This window comes from Cebidichthys violaceus, unplaced genomic scaffold (genome assembly GCF_023349555.1).
Source record: "Cebidichthys violaceus isolate CVI_PGR_0920_01 unplaced genomic scaffold, fCebVio1.0.p SCAF_78, whole genome shotgun sequence".
Classification (NCBI taxonomy): domain Eukaryota; kingdom Metazoa; phylum Chordata; class Actinopteri; order Perciformes; family Stichaeidae; genus Cebidichthys; species Cebidichthys violaceus.
In genome coordinates this window covers 661,736-685,782 of record NW_027176962.1, presented here as the reverse complement: position 1 = coordinate 685,782, position 24,047 = coordinate 661,736, and the positions used below count along the sequence as shown (strand labels likewise).

Here is a 24,047-nt window from a genome sequence, read left to right as displayed (position 1 = left end):
TTTTAGATTACTTTGACAATCCCGTGTAACATGTATCTAGTTTACCTGTTCAACACTTAATCTAACATGCCTTTTCATAAATACAAGAAAGGTAATCGTTTGTTCTTACCTTAAGAACTCCTGATCCAAAATTAAGTTTCTTCTGGCACAGGGCATTGTAGGAGGTGGGCGGTCTTTGTTTGCTGCTTGGGGTTGCCTATGTATTTTTGCAGGGGAAACACACATATATATATATATATATATATATATATATATATATATATATATATATACATATATATATATATATATATATATATATGTGTATATATATATATATATATATATATATATATATATATATACATATATATATACATATATATATATATATATGTATATATGTATATATATGTATATATATAGTTGAGTCAACAAAGAAATCTTTGTTGACTCAACAAAGATTTTCAACAAAGAAATCTATGGCCAAATCCCAATGTCCCCCCTTATGGACTCACGGACTTTGAGGCGCGCTCCCGCGAAGTCCGTGAGGGTTTAGGGATGTCCCACTGTCAAATCTTCAAGTGTTTGAGGGCTCTCTGGTAGACACTTTGAGCCCTTTATGAACCCTTTCCGTATGCTGACTTAGCCTAAGGGAATTACCCTCAAGTCATAGCAACCTGACGATAAACACGGGGTAACCAGTGGACACATTGGAGGCATTAAAAAAAAGGTAAACAAAGAGGACAACTCACGTGTGTTCAGCCTGTCTTATTATATTTACTCAGAAACATTTAGGGTTAAAGATGGAACAAAAAATAAACTTGAAATCAGAGGATATTTATTTATTTATCCATCAAATATTTGATTTTGTCATTGAAGATGTTTTGACAAAAACAAGTACGTAGATTATATGAAGTTACCTCTCATCTTGTGAGGAAAGAGCCTGAAGACGTTCAAATCAGGGAGTACAAAGTATAAACTAAATACACACAATTATACATCTTATTTTTTGTCGTTTTAATGGTAACGTGATATGTTGCAACAAAGTGCTGTCCCATTCATATTTACACCATTTCGAGCCCTTGCAGCCTCTCACACTCAACCACTTACCAGGTGACGTCAATTAAGTCCTTGAGGGTTCAGGGCTTAGGGTTTAGGGAGGACATTGGGATTTGGCCAAAGTTGCATGAACTACAGGCAAACCAGGGAGGAAGATCACCTGGTACGGGTCCCTTGGGTATAAAACAGCTGGTGAGGGATCAGTAAGGCAATCAGTCACTTCTCTTCAGAGTTGGTTTGTTTTCAGGTGTGCTGGTTGTTCAGTGCCAAGCTCTGATAGTGGTTTGATTCCTCTAGTTCTTTTGTTTGGCTGCGCTCAGACTGCAACATGTGGAGGCTTGGGAACATGTAAGTTAATTTTCTTTCTTCGTTTCAAAGACTGCTAGCTACACACTTAATGTATCTAAACTATGTGTTTTACTTGTTCAAGTTTGTTATGGAACTTGATGGCTGCAGTAATCCTCTTGGGTCAAGCAAGGCCAAATATGAAGCTCAATTCTCAGTCAAGTAAGCCTGAATTCAAACCAAATTACTTTACCACTGTTCTTGTTAAAGAAAGTTTACACTTCCTCACAAGCCTGTTCTTTTAACAGGCAGTGGTTTACGGTCAGACTGTGTGGGTAATCTAATGAGGCTTTCATTGGACAAGGCCTTAGCAGTGGGGAACGAGCTTGAGGTTGAAGCCATCAGTGAGTATAAAATCTGCTAATGAACATGATTGGCTCATCGCTAGGTGAGTAAAGTCCTGTCATGGTTGTCTTTCTTTCTCCCCCCCCCCCCCCCCAGATGGCACCCAGCACATTGTGTTAACACCCAGATTGGCTGCTCAGTGTGGATACAGCATGGAGTCCGACCCGTGGGGTAACGCCAGAATCTACTCGTCTCTGCTGGGCTGCTATGTGGACAACGAAGTATGGATGAAATCAATTTATGTATAGGTTATAATTCACCAGTGAGAAAAGGTCACATGGTTCTTAATTTCTTGACTATTGTTTGTGCTTTTCTGAAAAACTTTAATCAAACCTCTCATATTTTAACTGCAATTGTCAGTATTTTCCCCCTTTCCTCTACATGCATTTTATAGGATACAAAGTGTTTGGCAGATAATGCAGCCCTGACATTTTTTACATCGCTTTAAAATTGTCTCTCTTAAATTAATTGTTTGGTCTGTAAATGTTACAAAATGAAGTTTTAAAATATCTTAACACTTGGTAATTTAACCATGCTGAAATGGACAAAAGTGGTTGGAAATGTTTGCCTTTTTTCATTAATTACTTAAACAAATTGCTTGACTCCACTAATGCCAAAATTCTTATTTCATGCATTACATTTGTAGGACGATCAGACATTTAATGTTGGCTTAAGGATCCAGATGTATGGCCAGAGTCAATCAGATGTGGTTACCCATGATGTGATGCAGACTTGCAGCTACACTCAGTGGGCCTCTAGAGAGATTCTCTGCGACAGGAACTACATGGAAGTAGGTCGCTTTACATTAATGGTTCTACCAACTAGTGTCTTAACAAACTAATAAGCCACCATTTCTTGTTTTTAGGTGTCAAACCACATTGCTACTACTGAAGCAAAGGGACAGGCTCAAGATGTTCAAGACATTGACGCCATTCCTGATGTATGTGTTAAAATTCCTTTGTTGCAGTGGACTTGCCTTTCAACCTGCATCCTTTGTTATTGCAAACGGAGGAAATTATTCATGCTTCCCTTCCCTATAGGCCTCTGGGACAGCACATGGTATCTGGAAGTTGACATTCTACACCCCAGAACCAGTGTCAATGATGCTTAGGGAGGCTGAACAAGCCGGCTATGGTGCCATGGTGACCTCGACCCGTCTGGTTATGCGATCCCCGTACAATACAGCAGAGACTTATTCGGAGGAGGTAAGGAACACTCATCTCCAGTGTTTTGCATTTTATTTGCCATTAAAAGCATGACATTAAACTTGACATCTTTTTAGGTGGGTGGAGTCCCCATGGAAGTTTTCAGAGTGAGCGCCTACTATCAGGCACCGCATGGTCTGAATGTGGTGAACCTGGCAGCTGCTTGTCCCACGGGTAAGTCTTGAGCAATCAGTGGATGGACACGGTAAACATTTAGTTGTCACACAGTTGCGTCAACAGTTGCTTTATCAACAGGTGGCGTCCTCTTCAACAACGATGTAATCTCTTGGCACGTACCTCGCCGTGTGACACCGCTGTTGGATGGCAACTTTGAAGTCCTAGAAATGCACATGGGCATCAACGGGAAGAGGCTTGATGGATCTCAGATGGCCTCACGGGGATACACACTGTCCACCACACACAATCACATCGTCATTGAGATCCCAGTGGGCTCGCCTGATGGTCACTTCAAGGTTGGGAAGTCTTCTGCATTAGAAATGCAAGAGTCACTAGTCTTTGCATGTTTTATTAAAATGTCATGAATAATTGCAGAGCCATGCCCCAGATTACCAGTACCACATCACCTACATTGTGGAGCCTATGCTTGAGGTACTGTGGAGAACCACTGACACCCAAGATGATACCAGATACAAGGTTTTGTTCCCCATTACCACCCCTCTTATGCCTCAACCTCCCCACTTCCAAGAAAGTAAGTCACATTTTCCAGCAGACAACATAATCTCAGGCTTGAGGAGAAGGCAATTAACATGTCTTTCTGTTTCTCAGATACTGCTCCTGAGGCCCGGGTGTTCAGCGTTATCTTGGGCACCTTTCTTCATGATGTGGTGCTGAAGAACATCACCTTCTCCACCGGAATTCTCACTGTTGAGGAGAGCAATGCCAGAGGCTTCGCCATCCAGGAGCACAACCACTCCAATGGAACCAAGAGCTTCTCTCTTTTAGTACCCTTCGATTCGGATCTAGTCCTGAAACGTGTATGTGAAATTATAAAGGCAAAATGCCACTCCATGCCAGTATTTCAAAGACATAACTGAGCTGTTTATATCTGCAGAATCCTGACCGCTTGGTTACAACCTACCTCCTCCCTCTGATCTTTGGGTTTATCATCCTGCCTGAAGAAACTCCATTTGCCCACCCAGTTGAGTTGCAGGCATCTCATCAGGATGTTGGTGAGCTATCATGCTTTTGCTTTTCATGGTGTCTAGTTGATTGCTTTGACCCAACGGGGGAATGGGGAGAACATTTCAACTAATATTGGGTGTCTCCCCTTAACCCCAAAGAGAGAAAGTTGCTCAATCAAATGTTTCTCTGCTTTTAGAGCTACCCACCATCACTGGCACCTGTGACCAGAACCAGTTTTACATCAGTGTGAAATATGGAAATCAAGGCCACAATTTCAAGGCCATGATTGGCCCTCGAGAGCTGACATCTGTGATAGCTGACGAATACAATGTCCAAGGAAATGGCACACACTTTAGCCTCATATTGCCATACACTGCCATGGACACAGCTTTCGAGGTATGTCAAACTATAAAATCTCATAAATTTGCTGCATTGGATAACTTCCCTTTTTTGTTTTACAGCGCATAACCTCAGATTCAGTCAGAACCCGAGTTGACTTGCTTCTGTTGGATCCCATCAACCACTGGGTGCTTTCTGATCTCTACCTGGCCTGCACCTTCCCTTTCATAACAACCAGTAAGACATAAAAATTGCAGTGTTTCTGCTGATTGGGATTGTAGGACATTTTCTTCACTTTTACCACTTCTGTCCTCAGCATGCTACCCCAATGGAACCATGACCGCTATTGCTGTGAAGGTGGAATCTGTGCCCAATCTCAGCCCAAGTAGGCTGACTCTAAAGGACCAGTCCTGCAAACCGGTGTTCAGTGACGATCGCTATGCATATTTCTCTTTCAGTGTCAATTCCTGTGGAACCACTAGAACAGTAAGTGTTGTTCACCTAAAATCTACAATATAATTTTGTTAAACATTCTAATGCCTCACTTTTTTATTTTAGTTCTTTGACCACTACATGCTGTATGAAAATGAGATTGGCCTGTATTACAACAACAAAAGAGTAGCCAACACATCGCCAATTGATCCAGAGTACAGGTAGAGGGACTCGTCCAATCTTTTATTCTGACATACTGTTTAGTGAGATGGCAACACCTTCAGTGTATTTTTCTCCTATAGACAGACCGTTTCCTGCTACTACGTTGTCAATGAGACTCAGACTGTCTCATTCAGCTCTAAACCAAGACTCTATGAACCCACAGCAGAGATTGGCTCAGGGCAGCTGATGGTGCAAATGAGGCTAGCCCAAGGTAAGGTTGCCTTAATCAAACACCTCATCTTGTTTTTGCCAGACTGTATGCCATCTGTCCGGTCTATACCTTTTTTCTAATGTGACTCTTCTCCTCCAGATTCATCATATGATCTCTTCTACCAAGCAGCCGATTATCCAGTTGTAAGATATCTCAGGCAGCCCCTGTATTTTGAGGTGGCGCTGATTCAGTCTACTGACCCAAATTTGGAGCTCATTGTGGAGAAGTGTTGGGCTACACTCTATGAAGACCGGACATCTCTGCCTAGCTGGGATATAATTGTGGACGGGTAATGAGCAGCATAGAACTTAGTGCCACCTTCAGCTTTTCTCTTTATTGAAAGCAACTTGTGATAATCTCTAAAACATAATCCAAATTTCATGGGTTTAACAAAAGGCATTCAGAAGTTTGATTTATTCCCTCCCCAGCTGTGAGAATCCTGATGATGGCTATGTGACTGTCTTCCATCCTGTTGTGAGCAATGCCAGGGTCTTACTCCCATCCCACATCAAACGCTTCTCTATAAAGATGTTCACCTTCACTAAAGAGGACACGGTTCTGAAAGACGAGGTAAAGTGGGACTGTTGTAACCAAATGAAGTGTGTATTGGCCACATTGCACAGTTCAGCTGCATGTAGCCCTGTGTAATAAACCCTTCTGTCTGCAGATCTATGTTCACTGTGATGTAGCAATTTGTGACGCAAACAGCCAATTGGATGCCTCGTGCAGAGGCCAGTGTGTGCAACCTACACGCCAGATTTACTCCAGACCGCAAGAGATGAAAGGAGGGAAACGGGGTAAGTGCTATCTGAAAACAATTTTGTCAGCTAAATCTACATGCAGTGGGTGATCTATACTTGTCTTGTCTTTCTAGAGCAAAGAGGAACAGACTCTACTCTGCAAAGGCAAATCTCCTCTGGGCCTATTGTGTTAACATCTGATCAAACTTCTGAATAAACTACTTTCTTTAAACTTTTGTGCAGTCTTTTCTTTGGGAAGCCCTCTTTTGTCTTAACCCTGCATTATAAAAGTCAAGGCAACATTTCTCTTGGGGAGAGCTGTTGCAGATTGAACAAATCAACAATAGGTGACTTTTTGTATACAGATGTGGTAAACTAAATCTTTATAAAATGTTTGCTCAGAGGCTCAATGTTGCAATTTGGATTCCCATTAGTACCTAGGGGTAGTGGTCCATGTGCCCTTGTAAACCCTGGTTTGGCAATTTGAACCAGATCATTGCCTTCTTGAGCTAAACTAAAATGTCCCATGCACTTAAACTTTTTGAAAGTATGACCTAGTTGCATATGTCTTTATGCTAAACTGTCCCAGAACTGTTTAGCTGTTTTGTAGCATCTGAGATATTTTCTCAGTTGATGTACTGTAGCTCTTCAAATCTAAACATTTTTGTTTCATGTTAAGTAGCACGATTGTACATCCTAAAACTTTTAAAATTATTGCTATATCCCTCACTCTTTTTTTTTTTTTTATATAAAATTGAGTTTTACTTTCTGCCATGTTCAGATTGTCTGCACCTCCCTGATCTATTTTCTGTAAGCTTTCCCTCAAGTCTTGCCTGAGTTTAGTTCCTTGTATCGCCTGCTTCCTGTCCCTTGTTTCACTTAAGTTACTATAGATGCAATTGATACCGATAAACTAAAGATATAGTGTAATGTCTGCTGAGTAGAGGTCATTCTCCTTATGTTCTCCAAGTTTCAGAAGTTTGAAAGGCCAAGTCTATTGGTTTAGGGTAGAACTTGTAAAATTCTTTTTTTTGGGACATTGCATTAAAGCTAGGTTTGCGCAACAACCACTTGGGTTGAGGAAAAACATGGTTGGGCTTAAAATTACAAGTCTGTAAAACTCCGGTCCAGTTTCTTGTACCATCAACTTCCCCTCCTGCCAACCAATAGTCACTTTGGATATTATAAAGTACAGGGCATGCCCTGACCGTTCCTTAGTTTACCCTCTTTCTCCCCAGCACACCAGCGGAGGGCTCAGTCACATGGATGCATTTAATACATGTGACCACTTCAAATTAGGCTCATTGGCTTGATTTTTGTCAATGTACACAAACCAATAAAATGCATTTTGTGACTGGGAAAAATCACATCCAGTACTATGGACCTGTCGGGTCTGCCCAGAGGATCATTGGTTCCAGTCTGCCCTCCATCCTGGACTTATACACCTCCAGAGTCAGGAAACATCACTGCAGACCCTTCACACCCTGGACACAGGCTGTTCAAACTCTGGTAGGCGCTACAGGGCTCTGTGCGCCAAAACCACCAGACACAGGAACAGCTTAATTTCCGCTGGCTGTCTGATGAACAATACTGCACTATCACCATTGTTTATAGGTTTATGTTGACATGTATGTATACATGGCCAATAAAGCAGATTCTGATTTTACAAACTGCCATGATAATGGGCTGGCATGTTGGTGCACATGAACATGCCCCACTGGTTAGCTCACACCCGCTGCTCTAATTTGGTTACAGCGTCATTGTCAGCACGTTTGCAGTAGTTGGATACAAGCTGCTGGCTCCAAGCCCCTAAGAAGCGCATTGGGTTTGAGGAAAAACTGACTCAATGGTGCAATTACCATTTTCCCATTGACTTAGAGTTAAATTTACTTCCCAGTACAGTGATTTAAATTGAATGTGAATGAGCCAGAGAATAAGGCTGGGTTAATAATGGAAACACTGGTGAACTTGGTCCAATGGATGCAGTAGATTCAGGCATTTATCAATTCTACACTCTGAAGTCAAAGCATTTTTGCTACATACACCATTAAGCAATCATAGGATTAAATGGGGCACCATATTGAGGTAATTGAAATGTTCCCAATGTCTTATCTTGAAATTATAAAGCTCACTTTTGTTCATTCTACCCACTTGTCTGTGGTCTTGCATTTGGGTCAGTAAAGGGGGTATTCCGTCTCACCACTTTCAAATACTTAACCTTAACATGTCATTAGTTAGACAATACCAATAGGATTATTATGATTTTTTTTAAGTGTAGTGAAGAGTACAAAACGAGTGCAGACGAGTACATGAAAACATACAACCCAAGAAATTATACAGAGTAAGATGGGGTCAAAAAAACCCCAAAAAAAACAAATTGAGGCTAACCGACTAGTAGGCCTCTGACCAAGCTGTGTTTTTCGAAGCGTTGGTATGAGACCGTATTGACTATATGCCACAATCCTGTAACTGATGCTTAGTTTGAAAGAACTAAAAACGGCTATAGTCATTTAAAAATGGGTCAGCTTGTTTGTGTATTGTAATGTCTAACAATTTAACTGCAGCATTTAAAATGCAATGGTATCCGTTGACTTTCACTCACTCAGGAAGTTGCAGACAGTGGTCATCAGTTTGTACTCTTTAGTAATTAGGGTTATGGTTAGGATGAGACCTCATCCTAACCATATAAAACTAAATAAAAAAAAAAAATTTCCCAGGGTATTATTTCCAAGAAAACAATGCAAATCTGAATTCCTTTTAAAATATTTTTATTAGGATTTTTTTTTTAGCCTATGAGTATTGGTCCTGATGACACTGGTTTGATACGGTGGACATCTGAAACAGAACGTTTTTGACCTGTGGAAGAACAGAAATGCATCTTAGCCACTTCATTTAAAAAAAAAAGAAAAAAAAAAAAAAATAGATCATGTTTCCCCAATTGAACACCAACTAGAGTATTTATTCCATCCCTTTGTCTAAGGTTTCCATTTGTTGCTCAGTGTGCCCAACAGTGAAATGTTATCAGTTTGAGGGAAGTCTTACCTTTCTTCCCCTCATCCTGGTTTGAACACGGCACATTAAAAGCTCTACCCACTGGATTTCTGGCATCGCCGATCGCCACATCACAATGGACAAAGACCTACAAGATTTTAACTAATGTTAATGTGATATTTATAGTTTACATTTGTTTTCCCCAAATGTAATTGCCATTTAAAAAAAAAAAAAAAAAAAAAAAGAAAAAAATTCCATGAATTCTTGTTGTTGAAATTACCTGGAGACTCAAGTTTTCTTGGTCTTTGGCAAAGGTAAACTTTGGGATCTCAAAGCGCTTGAAGTTCGATGGATACTGAACTCTGGCATCAGGCAAAACAGGATGGAAGATCACCTGGTACGGGTCTCTTGGGTTTGCACAGCTGAAGATACAAATAAAAAAAAAAAGAAATAAAAATAAAAAAAAAAAAGTAAGTACCCATTTGTGTAAAAGTCTGCAGTGTGACCACCCCTTCCTTGAAAAGAGTAACGCCCAGGTTTCACTTACATTTAGTGTATGCGGGCAAATGCCCCATTAAGGCAAGATTAAGAAGTTACCCGTTAATGATGAGGTCCCATTTGGGAAGAGACGTCCTGTCGTCCTCAAACGTCGCCCAGCAGTCCACCAGCTCCAGTGATACCTCAGGGTTTCTAGATTTAATCAGTCCCACCTCAAAATACAGCGGCTGTTGAAGGTACTTTGCCATGGGATCACCGTCAACTCTGTGAAATGTGCTGTAGGAGGAGTCTAAGTAAAGAGAAATAACTTTAACTGAATTAGAGATTCAGACAGAAGTTGCCAGCAGACCAAACTTAAAGAAAAGGGTTTATTACAGATAAGCAAGTCAATTTAACTTTAAAGTACATCGTCCCACTAGCCAACTTGGTCATTAAGCCGATTAGGTTTAAAGACGCGTCAATTAAACTGTCATGTCCCGTTACTTTGTCCAATACAATTAGCTCAATATCAATTTGTGAGATTGCCTCCTGGCTTTAGAGACACCGCTAGTTCACCAATTTAGGAACAGGCACTCTTTAAAATCTTTTGACTAAGTAGCACAACTGTCCATGTAAGCCCAAAGCCTTCATTATGCAGGTTAATAAAAATCTGATCCACATCCCTTTGCATTACCTGTAGAGTGTGCTTTTATGGCTCAAAAGAGTTAAAGATTCCTACTGTTGGGATGCATGGAAACACAACGCATTAAGAACTTTACTTACCCAGAGCAAGTTTAATTTCGACTCGCAGCTCGCCTATTGCGTTCTCAGCATATGGTTCACTCCGGCGAGATCTGCTGTTGAAGGCCACAGCTTGGTTTGTGTTTATGTCAAAATAACAAGTAACCTTTAGCCTAAAGAAAGAAGACAACCCAGGAGACAAATTAGTCAGTGTGGCGGTGGAAATTGAACAGCATCCACTTCCCATGAAATATCCAATTCCTTTATTGAAGAAAGAAAGGATATTATCCATCTATATATGTTCCACTAAAGTCACAATGATTTGTTGTCAGTTTACAGATTTAAGTGGACATTCATGTACTTTAGGGCTACAATAACCATTTACTATTGTTAATCTGCTGGTATTTTCTTAAAATGATGGTTTATCTATCAAAATATAACAGGGTGAAAAATGTCCAAGGTGACATTTTAATTTATCAGATTAATTGACATGAGCTTTGATGAGACCATCAACTCATTTCAGCGTGATGAGTTTTTAAGTTTCAAGACACTCACTCAAAGTCAGGCTCCTCAGTCTTAGATTCCCGTTTCGTTGCATCATATGGCAGAGCGATTTCATTTTCATACATCATCATATTGGGCAGAAACTAAGAAAAGAAAAAAAAAAGTTAACTCAACATGTTAACAGTCTGCAACCAGGGTAACAGTCAGCAGTATGGTACCTTTCTGGTCGTCCCACAGGAGTTCACAGAGAAGACAAAATAAGCGTAGTGGTCATCGCTGTGGGAGGGACCACAGGTGGGGTCTATGAGGGTGAGCTGACTGGGCTTCAGACTGGGAACAGACTCCAGTTTCACAGCCAGAGCGGTCATCGTGCCATTAGAGAAACACTCTGAAAAGAGGAGGGTCATTCATTAGTACGCTTGGGTGTTTTGTTTGACATAAGAAATGTATCTCCTCTAACAAACCAGTCAGTGTTGGGAAGAAATTGCAAGCCACAGAGAATTCTTTGATATTTTTGTTGGTGTCTGGACTCCTGAGAGACACGTCGAGTCTGCTCCTCATGGCTGACGCCTCAACAGCCTGACAAGTTGTCAGAAACACAAAAAATAAATAGGTTTACACACTAATGAAGGACACTCTACAACAAAAAAAAGTCACCAAGATATTGGTTAAGAAAACTAATTCCGATTGTACCTCAACCATGACATCGAGGGCAGAAAATGGTACTGAAAAACTGAAGTGTGTTCCATTGTCTATTAAGCCATACTCCTTAGCCAGGCCTGAGGTCAACAGTCTCTTTCCCACTAGTGTCTGAAAGTTGAAGCCGTGGGTCCCGTATTTCACGAGGACATAGAAGTATTGATAATCACAGCCACCAGAGACAGAGGGAGGAACTGCAGGGGGGGGGGGGGGGGGAAATGGAGAAACCCAGATTAAAAGAAATTTGCCCATTTTGTTCTGAATTAATCCATCATATTCATAAGTACAGACCTTTGTTTTCCAATTTAGCTTCCAGATAAGTGGTGTGAGAAAATGGTGTAAACTCTGGCAGAACCAGCAAGCCAAAGGTCAGTTGACTAGAGTAGACCGTCATCCCCATTTCTTCCTGTTGGGAAATAGAGAGAGATTAGCGGGCAAAATTAAGACAATTTATTTTTCATTTAATTTCCCAAGTTGAGAGTAAAGCTCACCATTTGTAGAACTCCATGGTCCTTGAAGGGCATTTCAAGTGTAAAGACCTTCGAGCAGCTCTTGGGGGACATGTGCTCCAGGACTGTGAGGCCTCTGGCAGTGCAGTCCGCCACAGATAAAACCTCAGAGGAGATGGTGATGTTCATTAGTGCCACATCAGAGCAGAAGGGCCCAAGCTGCATCTTAAATATCCGCTCTTCAGGAACAGTGTCTGTGGGGCAAAAATAAGAGCAATTAAGGCAGTTAGTAATACATTTAAAAAATGACAACAGTACCGAGATAATACGACTTACTGTCAGTAACTTGTGGAGATTGAGACTGCAACGGAGTCGTGATGGGAAGGAAGACTTTGTATCTTGTGTCCATGTGAGCGGTATCTTCTGTCCAGAGCAACTCTAGCATCAGCTCAATTTTATAAGTAGTGAGATACTGACCATCCTGAACATGACTCTGCGGGGGAAGGGGAAAAAAAATAAAAATAAATAAATCTTCAGTAAGGCCTTCCTTGAAATACATCATCATCTTGACAAACTCATATTAAGACATACTGTATATTGAGCTCAAGTTCGACCCTGTATCTTGCTCATCTGAAAGCCAAAAATATTTTTGTTGCACAGAAGCGCTGCTCTTCATCTTGAAGATGTAATTTGCAAGAAGTGGAGCGTAAATCCCATTTTCTTTTGTACAGATATGATTTACCATCACGCGACAAAACCCTGACATATTCTGGCGTGCCATAAAAAGACAGCAAGAAGGGACCATTTAATTATACCAATTCTCCACCTTTACAAAACCGAAATGTTTGTGAATTGTGCAAAATGAAGGTCGGCACATCTGACATTTTGTAGTTTTCTTTGAAGACTCACCATGCTGAATCTGCCTTTTTGGCCCATTTTTTGGAGGTCTTCTAAGCCCATGGAGGCGGTTATATGCATGCGAATTATAAAAATCCAATTCGTTCATATATAAAATTGTCCTTGAAGTAAAACTGACCTTAAAGTGGCCACCGACAGCCCCAACAGGGATTTTAGTAATGATGTACAAGTCATTGACGGACAGGGCGTAATGTCTGGCGGCCATCTCGGCAACGTCGAGCCTCTGGCCATCGACACCCATGTGCACCTCCAACAGTTGAGACTGGCCAGAGGAAGTCAGGGGCTCAATGTTTCGCGGCAGGAACCAGCTGATCGAGTCCGAAGTGAAAGAAACACTACCTGTACACAAGGCGAACACATACAGCATTAGACAAGGAGAGACCCAACATGGACACATTTCATTTATTGTCAAGGTCAAAGTTTTAGATGTAGTAAAGTCATGACTCCAAGTCCCCACTCCTCAAAACATTCTGACAATTAGAACTTTTTTTAATCAATTAAATATATATATATATATATATATATATATATATATATATATATATATATATATATATATATATATATATATATATATATATATATATATATATATATATATATATATATATATATATATATATATATATATATATATATATATTTTTTTTTTTTTTTTTAAATGGTTAGCTTGTAAACTGCAAGCCTGCGCAAAATCTACCCATCAGCACTATAAAAACCAAACTGAAAGTATACATTTTCTAGTGGAGAAATCCATGTGCCTCATTGTAGTCAAAAGTGATTTTTTTTGTCCAAGATTAAAGACAGTTTCAACTGCTACAACCCCGAATTCTCTGAGAAAGTAAAGACATGACGTCAGCGGTTGCCATGGCCACGCTCACTGCTCTCCAAACATTACCGTCCAGTATTGGACAGGCAGCGCCTGCATGGATGCGAGTCGTCAGCCACTTCTTTTCAAATACTATTGAGGTTTTGAGCACCGACATGGGCACACCTGCTACCTGCGAGGTGAGATTACAGAACATTATGTCAATGCTTTGTTAAATCCATTCAATGCATACAGTTACAAACAAACACACCTAAGGATGTGGGTACTTCAATATAATGGGGGTATAAATAAAACAAGTAGCCTACTAATGTAGACAGTTTGATTACATAATTTGTTCCAAATCCAATAGTTCACGAGTTGTAAGTGTAAACAAGTAGTGAGTTATTAAGCAAGGCTTGTTTTAAATTTAAAAAAAAAAAAAAAAAAAAAAAAAAACCCCAGTCTACTTACTTTCTGGATGTAAGTTTCAGGGGAATTTAATGGGCTTCGCAGAACCAGCCTTGTAGGGGTGTTTGAGATCCCATAACCTTGTCTCTGGGCCTCAGTCACCTTCATGATCTTCTCCTCAGGAGTGAAGAAAATAATCGATTTGATTTTGAATTCTGCATCCAATGGCTGTTTCTGTGAAGCAAACATCAAAAGACATTTAATACAGCATGAGACGTTTCCAGAATATTTAAGAAAAAAAAAAGAAAGAAAAGGGCACAATAAGTTAGTCTTACCTCAGCAGCTTGTCGAGAAGCACCCAACTCGCTTGAGACGGGATAGTCAGGCAGGGCGTAATCATCTGGAGCTGCCCTTTTCACAGACACCTAGAAATAAGGCCACTCCATGAGTGATAATCAATCCCTCCACTCTCAAACGTACCAGCCTTGACGCCTATAAAGCCACTTATAATATAGACTGGAACATGACCCCAGAGTGTCCCGCTGCATTCACTTGCCTCCATATAGTTGCGGTCACAGACAATTTCCCTGGAGGCCCAGGTAGTGTAGCGGCAGGTTTCAACCACCTGGTACAGCTCGTCTTCAACCACCTGGTTCCTATGCAGTCGAAGATTTAATCTTGTTGTGAATGCTTCATCGTTCTACAAAACGTAGAGAAAAAGACTTTAAATTATCACAACATCAAAAGAGACATTAGGTACTGCTCCACAAAAAAAAAAAAAAATCCCATCGCCAGTCTTTTTACCACATTTTGAGCAAAACAGTTCTGAAGGGAGGCAAAAATCACGATGTTCCCCAGCTGGTCTATCCTGGCACTGAAGCCACACTGAGAAGCTAAACTTGGTGTAAGGAGAATTGAAGAGTTATCTGAGGAGGGAAAAGATAGTTAGAAGACAAAAAGTGAGACAAAGTAAAAAAAAAAAAAAAAGAAAAAAAAAAAAGGGAAATTCAGGAATGTCATCTTACTAAAAACAACAGACACTTCAAGAAAATTTCCTCCAAGTGGGCCGACTTCCAGACGCATGACATTCCCCAGGCATTTTGTGTGAATATCTGGGATTTAACATTTATATATATTAGTAAGAAGCATATAGTAGGATTCAAATAATGTCGGAAACTGACAAAAACTTACTTATAGAAGACTTCTTTTGAGCCTCTATGTTTACAACTGCTATCAGGAGAATCAACAACCTGAAAGAGATTGAATCATTTTTAAAAGTAACATGGAAAAAAAAATAATAATAAAAAAAATAAAATAAATCAATCAATCACAAACTCTGAGTGAAATCAATGGATAAAAACTACAAACCTAAATCCAACAAGATCACCCATTGCACAAGAGATAGGGAAACTGGGGACCGATGAGTCCCTGTTTTTGCAATTTATAATAATGTTTGTGGTGGGAATGAACCCCACAGGCTCAGGATTAGGGAGGTTCCTGCTCAACAAATACAACTACACACAGGTGAATCCTATTATAGCCTGATTGAGGTGCGTTCGGGCCTGTGTCTTGTATTTTGGCCTGAATTAAGTCCCAACATGCAATGCAAAGATGTTGATTGAAATGGACATGTACTGTATTTATATAGCTCCTCTTGCTAACTTAAACTTTGTCACCACGATCATTCACATCTCCTCCATATGCAGATGAGTACAACTAAATAAGTTCCAAGTTCCAAAAGCTCTTTTGGAAATGTTTTTGTTATTAGAAACTATTGGTATGAAATGAAAGTATGTGTCGCAGGCAACAGATTAACATGGGTCAATATGACAAGCGGCAGTAAGTAAAATAAACCATTTTTGCTATGGTTTAAGAAGAATATAACGGTAATTTAAAAATGACTGCCAACACAAATATACATACATACACACACAGCGTAAGTAGCCACAAAGACAGGGCACAGGGCGCTGAAAAGGTGCACAACTGTGTGTTCACCCTGATGACACAGAGAGACGTTAAATCACCAAATTCATTTCAGGAGCAGAACAGAGATGGTCCACAACACCCTCTGCACGCATTTGATGCTTTTAGGATCTAGTGTTATGCTGCAGGCAGCACATCTGTGAGATACTGAATGTACTTTTATTGAGGTAATAAAATGATGGATAGAAACTCCCTCAGCTAGGCTGGGACACAGATGGGGAAACAAACATTGCCACATTACAAATTGCCAAACAGTTCTGAGAGCAATGACAACCAATAGCAGCTTTTTTCAAATCTGCTGCCACAATAAAGGTATGTTGTATTTCCCCCTTGCTGCCAAATACAGTGTGACTGCCTGCTTTTGGCAGTTAGCCTGCCAGCAGAGCTTTCTCGCAGAGCATTGCAATGTCAGTGTGATTTTACTACTTAGCTCCCTACAGCTCCTGACAAGCTGTGGTCAGCGGCCTAGCTGCAATAGGCTCACACAAGTTGAACCAGTTTTGGAACATTAAACATGCATACAATTAGTGCAGGCTCACTCTTTACTGAAGGAAAGTCATGCTCTTATAATAAGTCGCAGCGTTAATTAGGCCAATCACAACAGAACGAAAGCGTCCTTTAAGGATAACAGGCTATACACGTGATGAGTAAAATGCCATTAAAAAAAACGACCGTGTAGTTTTTCAGCAGGGTGTTCCTACATCTGTGCACTCCCTCTCCCTCCCGTCTCCGCGCCTCTCTCGCTCCTCCCTGTTCCCTGTAAAAGGGAACAAACCTCCGCCGCGCCGTTGTCCCGCCTCCAGCTCTCCTTGTCCCGTTCGTGAAGCTGAAGCACCGCACTCCCTCCACCCGACCCGCCATCTGCCGCACTTTGCAAGAATGTGAAAACTAAACCTCCCGGATAAAAGTTATTTTCATGGAAAGAAAAGCTTTCAGTGCAGGTACGTTTCAGTTTCATGTTTTGCATTCAGTTTCAGTCAAATTTGAAGTAATTGATTTATTTGTAAATAGGGTTTGGTGAATCAAATATTTCATGGATGAGTAGGCATGCAAGCCAGCACGTTGCTCTGATTGGTAGAAGATATTAGGACAGAACGATTAGGAATCTACATATGCAGGAAAACCGTCTTTGGCTTATGTGATTGCTTGAAATGATGTGTGGGTTCAGTTTCCACTCACTTCCTCTGAAATTAGTCTAGTCCGCTCTGTAATTTGATTCTTCTGGTGATAACCCTGTACTTGAGCCCTGGAAGAAGTGACAGCACCTCACGCCTCTTCACTCACTCCAGCTTCAAGCCATTTCCTGTGTGTGTTGTATTGATTTTTGATTTCCTTCAGAGGACTAATGTGCTCTACAAACAGTGCAGTCAAATATGTCTTGATAGACGTCCCTCCATATAAATTTACCATTTACAATCTAGACCGTATATTCTTGTGGGGCATAAAAATCTATAAAACTGGCATGCTTCATTTCTCGTCGTGTGTCTCTGTATGTATCGTCAGGACCATGGGGTACGGGCAAATCCTCCACCGGCGGGGGAATAAGGAGGACCAGGTGCACCTCAACGTGGGAGGGGTTCGACACGAAGTGGATCCGAGCACGCTGCTCCGCTTCCCTCACACACGCCTGGCTCGTCTGCTGCGCTGCCAAAGCGAGGCGGCGATCCTGGAACTGTGTGACGACTACAGCCTGTCCGACGAGGAGTACTACTTCGACCGGAATCCACACGTTTTCCTCAGCGTGCTCAACTTCTACCACACAGGACGTATCCACATGATGGAGGAGGTGTGCGTCTTCTCCTTCAGCCAGGAGATTGAGTACTGGGGAATCCAGGAGCTTCACCTGAGCCCCTGCTGTAGCTACTGGTACCACGAGAGGAAGGATTACATCGATGACAGAGACTGGGACGTCAGGAGCGACGACCAGCAGCAGCCGAGTTTGGACTCCTCCTTTGAGGAGCTCTCTGCTCTAGATAAAGACCTGGCCAAGTTCAAAGGTGCCTGGTGTGCAGAAGTGAGGAGCTACGTTTGGCTCAGGCTGGAGGATCCAGGTCACTCAACAGGTTCAAAGATCCTCGCTGTGGCCTCTCTCGGCTTGGTGCTGACCTCTATCATTGCCATGTGTGTCCACAGCATGCCTGAGTTTCAGCAGGTGGACGACAACGACAAACCCATCGAGGACCCTGTGCTCGCCATCCTAGAAGAGATCTGCATTGCCGGCTTCTCCGCCGAGTTCATCATCAGGCTGATTGTTGCGCCGTCTCGCAGGAAGTTCCTTGGAAACCCCTTAAACATCATCGATGTTGCCTCCATTTTGCCATTTTACGCCACTTTAGCTCTGGAAACGGCCGACGAGGAGGCCGCAGAGGAGAATGAGGACTTGGAAAACGTGGGGAAGGTGGTGCAGGTTCTGCGCCTCATGAGGATTCTCCGGATCCTCAAGCTGGCTCGCCACTCCATCGGGCTGCGAGCGCTGGGCGCCACCGTCCGCCACAGCTACCAGGAGGTGGGTCTGCTCCTTCTCTTCCTCTCGGTGGGGATCTCCATCTTTTCTGCCCTCATCTACTTTGCAGAGAAGGAAGAGCAGGACACAGATTTGGGGACCATCCCTTCAGGCTGGTGGTGGGCCACAATCACCATGACCACAGTCGGTTATGGTGACACCTGCCCGGTGACGCTGGCAGGGAAGATAGTGGCCACCTTGTGCATCATCTGTGGCCTGTTAGTGGTGGCTCTGCCCATCACCATCATCTTCAATAAGTTTTCAAAGTACTACCAAAGAAACAAAGCCATGGAGGGACAGTGTATCGCTAAGCCTGAAAGACAAGACCCAGAGCTCCCTCACTATAACATCAGAGACCTGTTCACCGGGGGGGTGTATCCCTTCATTGGAGGTATCGCCTTCAGGAACAGTGTGAGCAGCACAGGTGACACTACAGATGCCTCTAGTCTCCAAGATTTAGAGGTGTATGATAATGACACTTGTGAAAATGGCTCAGCAAAATGAAATTCTGCCATTTCACAGTTTTGCTGCCTTTATGACTGCAAGTCACTCTCGTGCCTCTCAGGGCTGCTCCATCACTGACCCCCGCCTCTCTGCATTGTCTTTCCTCTGCAATTTGACAGAGAAATATCGTGGCCATGATTTCAGCGTCGCTAAAACCAGGAAATCTAATGGGAATTATTGCAGCCTTGCTTGGAGGTTTGAAAGCCCATTTTCTGCTTGAGAAAACTGCAATGATGCATGTAGGAGGCCGTAATGTTAATGTTTTCTCAAAGTAATGTCCTGTATTGATTTGTCTGCTCGCTGAAAGTTCAGACAGAGAATTTTGCCGAAAGCCCAGAATGACAACAACACTGTTGTGATGTTTCAAAATGGTATTATAGAGCTCTAAGTTCACTGATGTTACACAACCTGCATGAACAGAAATAAATACATTTTTTTGAAAGAGAGTAATGTGTAGAATTATGCAATATCATTGATGCTACAGAGAAGAAGAGAGGCCACACAACTCTCTTTTTCATTTTTCTTTTGGACAGTTTTGGCATGCATGGTGACTTCTGGAGGGTAATTCATGTAGACATGAAATAAAACTCATGCAGCATGGCTCTCATTTGTGATTATGGCATAAATTGAGCTAATCACTCGTTAAGACAAGGTTTTCAGCTCAGGTTCATTGCATTATTTATCGCCATGTGTTTGTCACTAAAATGACTCTGAAACTATAAATATAAATCATCAACAATGTATTTTCTTCAGTGGTGAAATGCACTGGAAACGTAGTGGAAAGTTTCTGTACCTCTTCACTCTTCTGTTCCTGAAAGCATTGATTTCCTGTCCCCTGTTATAATCTCCGGTTGGATGAGCCGGTGTCCTAGAGCGAGAGATGCAAAAGGTCTTTTTCTCTTCAGGGGTCTCAACGGGGTTCATGATGTTGACCAGAAGTGTCTTCTCTCAGAGCCAAACACCGTTTAACGTTTAGACAGTTTGTATGTATCTATTGGCACATATTTCATGACAGAATAAACAAATGAAAGCTGTTAAAATGAAAGTAAGTGGGTGTCAGTTGAGGAGGTTGGTTTAAAGACTTACTGCAGCCTAACCAGCACAGATAAGCCCATTACTCTAGTATTTGTGAATAATGAGTTTCGATTGCTGGGCTTCCTGTATCAGGTGTGCATCACATTAGCATGTTGCTTAATCCACACTTTCTTTTTTTTGCTTTTGTCAGCTGCCATTTATTGTAATGGCAAACGTAGAGTATTGATTCAGAAATGCATTGATTTTAAATAATAATTACGCATACAGATGCGCTGCACTGTTAGAGTACAAGACAGGGCTATCTATCATTATTTAAATTTATGTCTCAAGAAAAATATGTCAAATGGTGTTCTATTGCTATAAAATATGTTTAATTGTCAGATATTTCTCTAATTCTTTCTCCTTTTTTTGTAATAAATACTGCATACTTTGAACTTGTTTGGACCTTTTTCAAATGAAGTAAATGAAAAATGAGAATTGAAGACTAACTTATCGATGTGGAAAGCTGCAATATGTACAGTTTGTGTGGTCAAGACAAGAACATCATCAATTGATTTCTGCTCAGCTGAGATTGATTTCAGAGACTCTTCAGGCATTTCTGTAGTCTTTATTCGATGTTTGTGATCTCAGTCTGCCGTTGAAGAATAAATCGCAGGAGTTGCAGATGACCATGCAGCACCGCCGGCCCCTGATAATGATAGCATTGCGTTCCTCGCCATTACTCCCCGCCTCATGGCTCTGGGCGTGGGTTCTGTTGAGGAAAGTGGGTTTCAATATCCTGTCACTTTGCCGTCGGCAGAAATGCATTCGCTTATTGAACTTATGTCAGGGAGTGCGTCTTATATTTCCCATAATTTCACACAGCAGCTGGTGTCTCTCAACTGACTTCCACAAAGTTTGGTATTTTACGAGGGCAACTGTAGTTGTTAAATTACATTTGCATTTAATTGTTTACTCAACTACTGACCTTAAATACAAGTTTGAGTTGCTTTACTTACATTTTATGCTACTTTATACTTCTACTCCACTAAAATGCACATATTGTACTTTTTTGGGCAAGGTATCGGCAAAGTATGCTGTTATTTGTAGTCTTCTCCTGTTAACTTTGGTTGCAATAAACTAAATGGGACTTGGATCAATAGTATAATAAAGTCACTCTACGTGTAATTTACTCACTCAGAAAAGTTGGATTCAGGTTAAGTTGCGTTTTAAAGGCAACAATATATACATTGCATGAAGAGGAGAGCAGCCGGGGGGGGGGGTTAATGTAAAGCAACAAAAAAAAAGCCAATTACCTGAAAAGGTCACAGTGAGTGTGTCAGCACAAATGTCAGTGTTGCAGAACTGACAAGGTGTGTTTCAAACTCCCCCTTTTGTCATTTTTTCCTTTCTTTAAATGAAACAGCAACCTTCATTACATTTAGGCCGAGGTGAAGTTGCTTACCATCATACTTCTGATGTGTCGAGCAAAGTCGTAATCCAAACTGATTGGATGCAGTGGAGCATTACAGCGCCAGGATAAAAGGTGTCACTGAACAATCGATTTCCTGTCCAAAAAGACTGTGGTCAGTTTAAGAAGAAAAAAAACAAATCAATAAAATCTATTTAAGCTTTATTTATTTTTTTTCTCTTTAAGATATATATTTGTAATCGCCGGGCCAGTTTGATACTTATTTGAAGTGAGTTGTCTGTGCGCAGAATACAGACAGCAGCGTCTCTCAGTTTGCGGTGTCATCAGGAGAGGGATGCCTCTGCAGAGCCTCACGGACGTCAATGTTAAACAAAAGTCACTGCAGAGAAGGATGGAGAGAGTTACAGTATGGCAGCCTTTACACCGATCCGTGTTTGTGTAGCTACTTCAAGTTTTTGAAGAGCGAGCATGAATCTTTTCATGAGAAATCTGACATTTGTTATCGGGTAAGAGTGTGACCTTGTATACTACATGAAGCCTCAGGGTCTATGAAGGCATTTGTCCCTCTACCTTACACAGAGGAAAAGGTCACTGCAGTGATGAATGTGCAAAAGGCAAAAGGGGTTTTATGTTGTGTGAAATAGTGCTGGAGGCACTGAACCAGCTCTAAAATTCAAACTTGGCTTGAGTGTTAAATGTTAGGCAGAATGTATGACTTTCTTAAAAAAAACACTCCTGGACTCCTAGATAAATATTCCCTCTCAATCATCACTTATGACACCTAGAAGTGTGTGGAGATCCTTTGCATTGTTCTTATTTAGCTGTGTTCAGAAGGTTTCTGGGCGTCAACCTCTGTAAAAAAAAAAAAGACAGATTGTAAGCACACATCAAAAAGGAAGCTATGAAAATAAATGGTGGACACAGTGGCGGAGAAAAGCAAAATATAACAGAGAGAAATGCCGTGCTCGTTCCAAAACGTGAGTGAATCTGGGGTTCTGGGGCACCCTAACCCGAACTGCAGTCAGGGGGCGTGAAGAAGGGGGTTTACACCCGCAACTGGCAAATTCTACTCATTCTAAGTAATGGAGAATTAATACATAAAAACAGATTGCGCGATATAGAGTTTAGTTATCTTAATACATCTGAACGACCAGGTGTAGATGTCATGTAGCTAACGGAACTAAAACGAAACTAATGCTAGCTTGCTAGCATAGGACCCTTATAGATTGAAGAATAGAAGAACTCTATATCAAAAATGTCCATCTGACCGGAGCTCTAATGGTGTTTAAAAGTGACGTAAACAGGGACGATTTTAAGTGAAGTCATTACTGACAACGCACGCTAATGACGTTACATAAATTAGCGTTGGTTAGCTTAGCATAATGAGATCTATCCGACTCGCTCTACACAATATAAATACTACAAACTCTGCAACACATTTTGCATGTTTGCACATATAAATAAAACAAAGCATAGGCCTACTGCCCCAATTTGACAATATGAATTGATCTTTCAAACGGTTGTTATGGCGCTACAGTGACCTCTTTTTAAAGAAGTTGATTTTCTGTTTGATTTCCTCGCAACAGATTTAAAATGTTCACTGCTAACACGTTTTAATGGTGCAACCCCCATTTAGTAAATTACCAATCATAAACTACATCGTTAGTTATAAACTTCAAACCTATTCATGGTTTTACCAATAGTTAATTAAGTTGATTATTAAGATGTGCCGTTATCTGAGGTGATGCTATATATATAGTATAGTGTATATGTATATTTGTATGTAATATAGCAGCTTGTGCTTCGACATTGGGAAAGATATTGACCAAACTCTAAAAAGAAAACACTTGTAAACTGTTGTGCTAATGTTCCATTAGCTTAAGCCAATCTGTAATGTTTTGATCGGAGTCATTACATGGGCATTGCTCGCCGCAGAGTACCGCCAGATCACTTTGACTCGGACATTACAACAGCTGTGTGGTTTCAGCTCAGGGTCAGATAAAACAAAGAAACCACTTTGTTTGTATTTGGTTCCTGCTTTTCTCCCTCATGCAGGTTTATTACAGCGAGGCTGGATGGACATTATGATTGTGCGTCTCCATGATCGTTTGTTACTCAGACAGAGGTTGAGTTTTGCCTGGGCGACATATAAATCTGCTTTAATTCAGTCAGACTTATAAACCTTTGTACATCTATTAACTTTTATTTGGATTAAGTCATGTTTAATGTAGCTATCAACATTTCCACATGGCAGTCATCTTCAGTGTTCTCCCACTGAAGAAGTCGAAAGATTGGAAAAATACATATCAATATCTTTTGAATCACTTGTGTTGTTTTATTAGGTCACCACCTTCCTAACAATTTCATCCTGAAAGTAAGAAAGAAAGAACCTTGAGCTTGAGACGGGATTGATTGGTCAAAAATATTGACACGGTCAAGAATAAAGATTTTTATATCTAAATTTTTATATTTTTAGAAGTTGCACAATAACCAAAGAGTAAAAAATAAAATCCCAGACGTGTCAAACTGTTTGCTGCATAAAATGGCGTTTGGTGAGTCAATATATCTCTTTTTGGGGATGTTGTTCTTGCAT

General features: G+C 41.0%; 3 protein-coding genes across 3 annotated transcripts; 2 read left to right on the top strand and 1 right to left on the bottom strand.

Moving 5' to 3' along the window:
• The first annotated feature begins 1,271 nt into the window (after nt 1–1,271).
• On the top strand, nt 1,272–6,255 carry LOC137892295 (uncharacterized). The gene is made up of 21 exons (XM_068737330.1): nt 1,272–1,389; nt 1,472–1,548; nt 1,635–1,730; nt 1,828–1,952; nt 2,378–2,521; nt 2,597–2,671; nt 2,772–2,936; nt 3,014–3,110; nt 3,192–3,409; nt 3,489–3,645; nt 3,723–3,931; nt 4,009–4,126; nt 4,276–4,475; nt 4,541–4,655; nt 4,735–4,904; nt 4,977–5,071; nt 5,153–5,283; nt 5,383–5,572; nt 5,712–5,853; nt 5,951–6,080; nt 6,158–6,255. The coding sequence occupies exons 1-21, from the start codon at nt 1,370–1,372 to the stop codon at nt 6,238–6,240; spliced, it is 2,757 nt and encodes a 918-aa protein (XP_068593431.1). The 5' UTR covers nt 1,272–1,369; the 3' UTR covers nt 6,241–6,255.
• A 2,253-nt stretch (nt 6,256–8,508) lies between these two features.
• LOC137892324 (uncharacterized) lies at nt 8,509–15,479 on the bottom strand. The gene is made up of 21 exons (XM_068737369.1): nt 15,387–15,479; nt 15,210–15,268; nt 15,044–15,130; nt 14,823–14,944; nt 14,575–14,718; nt 14,354–14,443; nt 14,082–14,252; nt 13,701–13,803; nt 12,921–13,141; nt 12,221–12,377; nt 11,927–12,138; nt 11,727–11,841; nt 11,430–11,629; nt 11,201–11,315; nt 10,955–11,124; nt 10,788–10,879; nt 10,275–10,405; nt 9,612–9,801; nt 9,295–9,436; nt 9,066–9,162; nt 8,509–8,879 (listed from the first exon to the last, which is right to left on the bottom strand). The coding sequence occupies exons 1-21, from the start codon at nt 15,407–15,409 to the stop codon at nt 8,809–8,811; spliced, it is 2,712 nt and encodes a 903-aa protein (XP_068593470.1). The 5' UTR covers nt 15,410–15,479; the 3' UTR covers nt 8,509–8,808.
• Nucleotides 15,480–16,889: 1,410 nt separating this feature from the next.
• kcns3b (potassium voltage-gated channel, delayed-rectifier, subfamily S, member 3b) lies at nt 16,890–19,448 on the top strand. The gene is made up of 2 exons (XM_068737370.1): nt 16,890–16,942; nt 17,505–19,448. The coding sequence occupies exon 2, from the start codon at nt 17,509–17,511 to the stop codon at nt 19,006–19,008; it is 1,500 nt and encodes a 499-aa protein (XP_068593471.1). The 5' UTR covers nt 16,890–16,942; nt 17,505–17,508; the 3' UTR covers nt 19,009–19,448.
• The last annotated feature ends 4,599 nt before the right edge of the window (nt 19,449–24,047 follow it).